Source organism: Schistocerca americana, chromosome 9, assembly GCF_021461395.2.
Source record: "Schistocerca americana isolate TAMUIC-IGC-003095 chromosome 9, iqSchAmer2.1, whole genome shotgun sequence".
NCBI classification, from domain to species: Eukaryota; Metazoa; Arthropoda; class Insecta; order Orthoptera; family Acrididae; genus Schistocerca; species Schistocerca americana.
In genome coordinates this window covers 117,497,460-117,503,231 of record NC_060127.1, presented here as the reverse complement: position 1 = coordinate 117,503,231, position 5,772 = coordinate 117,497,460, and the positions used below count along the sequence as shown (strand labels likewise).

The 5,772-nt window shown below is 40.7% G+C and overlaps 1 protein-coding gene across 1 annotated transcript; it reads right to left on the bottom strand.

Annotated features, from left to right (window-relative positions):
• Positions 1-2,598: 2,598 nt before the first annotated feature.
• On the bottom strand, positions 2,599-3,173 carry LOC124551092 (cyclic pyranopterin monophosphate synthase-like). Its single transcript, XM_047126023.1, has one exon. The coding sequence runs from the start codon at positions 3,160-3,162 to the stop codon at positions 2,599-2,601; it is 564 nt and encodes a 187-aa protein (XP_046981979.1). The 5' UTR covers positions 3,163-3,173.
• Between the last annotated feature and the right edge of the window lie 2,599 nt (positions 3,174-5,772).

Below are 5,772 nucleotides of genomic sequence, written 5' to 3'. Positions count from 1 at the left end.
GGAACTGTTAAAAAAAAGTGTCATTTTACATCAATGAACACAGCAATGACAACCTGATCCTAGGAGAAAAGAGCTGATATACACTATTTATTTAAGAATGAACACTTCACCTCAACTTATCACAGCACAGGACGATCAAAAATTGAAACAATAGAGCAACACAGAGGACACTACCACACAGCTGGGGGAGGGCACAGACAGAGAGAGAGAGAGAGAGAGAGAGAGAGAGAGAGAGAGAGAGAGAGAGAGAGAGTTTAATGACCTATTTACTCACTTTTTACTGGCAACAAGATAAGAGTGGAGGTGGTGTCATATAAAAATTGTAGAGAACATGCACGAGAAAAAGTTTTAACAATAGCAAATTAACATACTTGCTAGGGCTTATTTTTTGTTTTAAATATCTCTCTCAAATTGATCAGGTATTGGAAAAAGAAAGATAAATATTTTGAATTAAGACTTAAAACAGGATGGAAACAGGTACCATACTGGCCTGAATATAAGCTACACCATTTCTACAAAAAATGTCTAAAAAAATTAGAGTATACAGCACACCCCATAAAAACTGGGACTTTTATGAATAATTGAAACCTCAACTGTAGTGCTTCTTCGTAAGTTTGAAATGAAACAAAAATATCACTACAGTTTGTAAATCAATTGTTGTGTATGAGGTAGCAATGCAAACATTCTCTTTGTTGATATCCCATTTAGGTAGAGACTACAGAGAGATCCAGAAAAATGTAGACATTCTCTGATAGTTATTACCTTTGGAACAAAGTGTTATAAGGCTTCAATTTTGAGTGGTAGCATAAACCACTGTTTTCCCCACAGATCTTGTCGTTTGGGTTTCCAGCAGATGACAATGCAGCACTGAATGAAGTACAACTATTGTTTGAGCAATGCAAGGCTGTACTGAAGTGGTACTGTAAGTACGAAAACACGATGGAGGTACAATGGCAATGGCATAATGTGTACGGATCTCAGCCACCAACATATACAACAATTTATTGTATTTGGGATAAATTTTAAGCCGACAATACTGTTTAAAATGTGCACAAGGAAAGGTCCGCCGAACAAGAACATCAACCTCCAGGTTCCAGCACTGCTGTATTGCAACATTTTTCTAGATCATCTCAAAAATCTATGAAGCAGGGTGTATGGGGAAGTGGGGTAAGCCGATCAAGTGCATGATAAATTCTGAGGACTGCAAAGTGGAAAGTGTACATTCCAAGATTGTTTCAAACTATGAATGAGGACAACCCGAATCGAAGGATGGAGCACTATGAGTGGTCTGAAGGCATGCTTCACGAAGATGAATGGTTTGCAGGGAAGGTTATCTGGCCTAATGAGGCGCAATTCAACCTGAATGGTAATGTAAACTGTCATAGCTGCGTGTACTGGGCTGCTGAAAATCCTCATGTTCACATGGACAAACATGTTACTTCACTTGGTGTTAATGTGTGGTGTGGTCCGTCATAGTATTGTTTCTCTGACCCATTCTTCTTTGAAGGTACATAACTGGTGAGTTGTATCATATGCTGCAAACATTGATTTTATTAGCCATCCAAGAGGTGTTTGGAAATAAAAGATTTTTATCTACAAGACTGTACTCCGCCTCACCACCACAGAGATATCAGATTCTACTTAGATGAAAATCTACCTGGACGACGGATAAGTCAAAGAGGAGCTGTCAAGTGCCCACCAAGGTCACGGGACCTTACAATTCTCGACTTCTACCAATGGGGGACCTCGACAAACAAAGTTTACCAACAGAACCCAGCTACACTGAATGAGATATGAGAAACCATCAAGACATCCTGTGCAGCTACCACACCGGCAACACTGACAGCTGTACTTCAGTCAACAATTCAGCAGCGTTGATGCTGCTTGGCTGCTAACACGTGTCACTTTGAACACACAAAATGATCTTCCTCTCATGCAAGAATTTTGACACTATGCCATTTTGTTCCATCAATATTGACTATCAAAGAGAGTCTACATTTTTCTGGACCCCTCTGTATTACCATTCTCACAGTTTCACTATTTTAGACAATGGGACAGGCACAGTTTTTCTCTAACTATAGAATATAATTTATTCTTCACAACATTGAGAGAAAATTTTGGAATTCGGTACAGTTACATTGCAAATTTCAAACTCACAGTTATTCATCTAACAGATGTGCTTTTTAAAGGTACGGTTCAAGAAATGCTGCACATGCAATGCCCGGGATAATAGCGACGGCAATGTACTCTGGGAGGAGAGTGACAAAAATACTGACAGTGACAAAACAATGACTGTTAGTGAAGTTAACAGTGTCTTACATGAAAACTGCAATTGAAAGCTTTGTTTTTATGTGTAATTTATCTACAGTATACTACAAAAAAGTGGTTAAGGGTAATCACATTTTGAAAAGCTTTTGTAAATGGGTAACATGACAAATTATTTTTCATTAAGTTTCTCTCTTCTTCAAAATTAAAGGTGCAACTTATATTCAGACCACTTCAATGTGTGTATAATTTATGATAACTACGAACAGACTTTGAAATTTACCTACATCACACCATGTATACTTAACTTATTTCACTGACCCACACAGATGCTCATGTCCGGTGGAAGTCTCCTCTAGTTCCCCCACTTTTGGCCAGAAGCATTATTTCAGATATCACTATGTCATGACTCACAGCTTTGCACATATCGTACACTGTTAAGGCAGACACCGATACAGCAGTGAGAGCTTCCATCTCCACGCCCGTCTGCCCTCTACACTTTGCCGTGCCAGTTATAATCACACAGTTGAGAGCGGAGTCTAGTTCAATGTCTACAGCCACAGAGGATAAAGATATGTTATGACACAGAGGGATAAGGCTGGACGTCTGCTTGGCCCCTACAATTCCTGCCAGGCGAGCAACGCTAAGTACGTCACCTTTCTTCAGGCCATTTTCTCGTACGAGTTTCATCAGTTCAGGTCCCACAAAAACCTTTGCTTGTGCTGTAGCAGTCCGTTCTGTCACTGCCTTCGAACCCACGTCGACCATTTTCGCTCTGCCGGTCCGGTCGACATGAGTCAGACTTCCGGACTGTGCTCCCGAACTGCAGAAACGGCAAGAGAAGACAGAGGGCTGTGCTCTGTGCGTTTGTCTTGTTAGGAGTCTTGCATTGCACATAATGCTTAAGGTACAGGGAAGCAAAAGAAACTGTTTTCTAGATACAGTCACTACACTCAAATTATGTGATAACAACTGAGACATCTGTGTATCCGACACAAACAGGGGCGGAATATTGGTATCTGGGAAGAAGTACTTTTGAAAATCTTGTTTCTGAAGGTTTAACAACTTCCGACTTTGTGCCTTCACGACATCACTGCAGCCATCAAGTTCAGTGCCACCTGGAACAAAAATACATGCTATAAAAAAGAACTCTTCATAATCTGAAAATAGATTAACTACAAAAGAATTTTTAAGCATTCGTGTTCAAGACAAGTTCTTTGAACCTTAATGATCTGTGATGATTCTTTTCTTTCCTAAGCTAAGGTCGAAGATCTGTTTTGTCTGCAGAAGTGTGCAATATGAATATTACACAAAGTTGATAGGAACATCTCACATAAATCTCCTCAGTGGCTGTAGATTTCACAATCTTGCAGGAGTGGATACAAGGGGAAGTCGTGGCAATGGTGATAACTACCACCCACTTCCCAAACAACATATTAAACTGGGGTGCACTTATGAAGGCAGCAGTGTGGTGCATTCTGTGTAGAAAGAGATGGGGAATGCTTTATGGTGCTGTCTGTGTGTTCTCTCTCTCTCTCTCTCTCTCTTTCTCTCTGTCCCACGACTCACATTACAGCCACTTCCAACCCTCGTATCTGGCACTGGCCACTGTGTCTGCTTCTGAATTTATGCGGTCGGAAAGCTATCGCTGTTGCTTTCTAATGTAATACTTGTCATGTTTCCTTTATGCCAGCCATTGTGAACACTAATGGCTAAGTAACCTCACCATACCTAAATGCCTTGTATCGTACATGCACCCCAAAATGCACACGACAGGCAGATGTGGCAGAATGACATGATGTCTTTATATTTTTTACTTCATCAATTTCCAAATTTCACACATAACTTTTGGAGAATGAAGTAGCGTGGAAACTGAAGTGTCTCAAAAATGGCAAGTACTTCCAGAAATGACAAGCTACATTTAATAAAGGACATTTTTCAGTTGCTTGTGCTAGGGTCTGCCCACGAGAACGTTCTTTTGGTCTGATTGACAATATTCCAGCCGGGTAAAGCTGCACACCACTGGGCTGACCATACCAGCTGTCAACAACAGATTCGATACAACAACAACAACAACAACAGAAAGAATGACTTCCCGAACACAGTTGGAAATCACTTACAGAAACAGTATTCCCCTCATTCACATGTGTCTGCAGACCTCTGTTCAGTCATAATGTTTATTGAAATAATGATGGTGAGTACACACTTTGACAGAGTTCAACTTTGTTGTTACGTGATTGTTCAATTTTTTCCTTCTTTCCTCCTCCCTTTTCTCTTCCCAAAATCTTTTCATTCTTTGACTGTGTTCTTGTTTCCTTTGATATGTACATATTTTCTCTATTTTCTTCCTTCCCTTTACTTCAAGTTTTATGTTCATAATTTTGTTTCTGAATTTGTCTCTTTCATTTATCATTTCCATTCTGATTCCTGCTTGTTTTGGCCTTCTTCTATTTCTTGAAACCAACTGGTTTTTTTGATAAAGGCATTTACTACATCCTAAATCCCTTTGTGAATCTGTCGCTGTTCATTGTGTGTGTGTGTCCACCGAATGTTAGTCGGTGTTTTCTGATCGTGACTGTGAGTCTGGCTCTGTGTTTTTATAATTCTCTGGTTGATCTCTTCATCCATATACCGTCTCTGTGCACTGCTCCAAATAATTTTCTGAGGATTTTGCATTGTATTCTTTCTGCTTTGTGGTGCCTGGTCCCCAGATTGTGGTCATTTCTGATGCAAAGAGAGCTTCTGATACTATAACTGATGTAAAGAGTGCTTCTGATACTATAACTGTATTGTAGCACATGTGTTTGCCTTGTACTGAAATATTTCTTTTATTATAGTGTGTCCAAGTCAGTTTGTACACTTTCTGAAGTTCTTTTGTTTGTGCTATGTTTTCTTCCTTCTTTGATCCACCTATTTGTATTGTTACTATTATATTGAATAATTTAATATATTTTTGTGTGTTTATTATTGTTATTAAAATTGTAGATGTCTGTCGTATGCTAACAGCAAGGTTGCTAGCGAGTTGCATTTTTGAGGGAAGCTGGACGAGGGGGGGATGGAAACAATAACAAACGGTCAACGGTCACGCCCCCCCCCCCCTCCCCCGCCCCCCAAATAACCAAACCCTGGATGCCAAAACATTTGCTCTGTATAGGTATGTGTGTCCAGAAGTAAGAGTCAATTTAGCAAAAAAAGCAAAGCAAAGCTTCATGTTCTGGCCCACATCAGAACCAGATGACCAACCACAGTGTCATCCTGTGCAATGACATCACTGAAAGCAGTATGGGGGAGGGGAGTCAGCACACCCTGCTCTGGTCACTGCCAGCTTTCTTGACCTCAGAGTCACTACGCCACACTCCAACAGTTCCTCAATGGGCATCACAAGGCTTGGTGCACCTCGTTCCAGCCCTCCCACCAAGGAAAACCACGGGCAGTACCATGGGTGAGTCGCAGCTGAGCAGCTGCCTGCCCCCTACAGCCACAGTAGCTGCGAGAGGACATTTGTGT

Coding starts and splice junctions, on each gene's coding strand:
- LOC124551092 (XM_047126023.1), bottom strand. CDS start 3,162: ATGTGCAATGCAAGACTCCTAACAAGACAAACGCACAGAGCACAGCCC.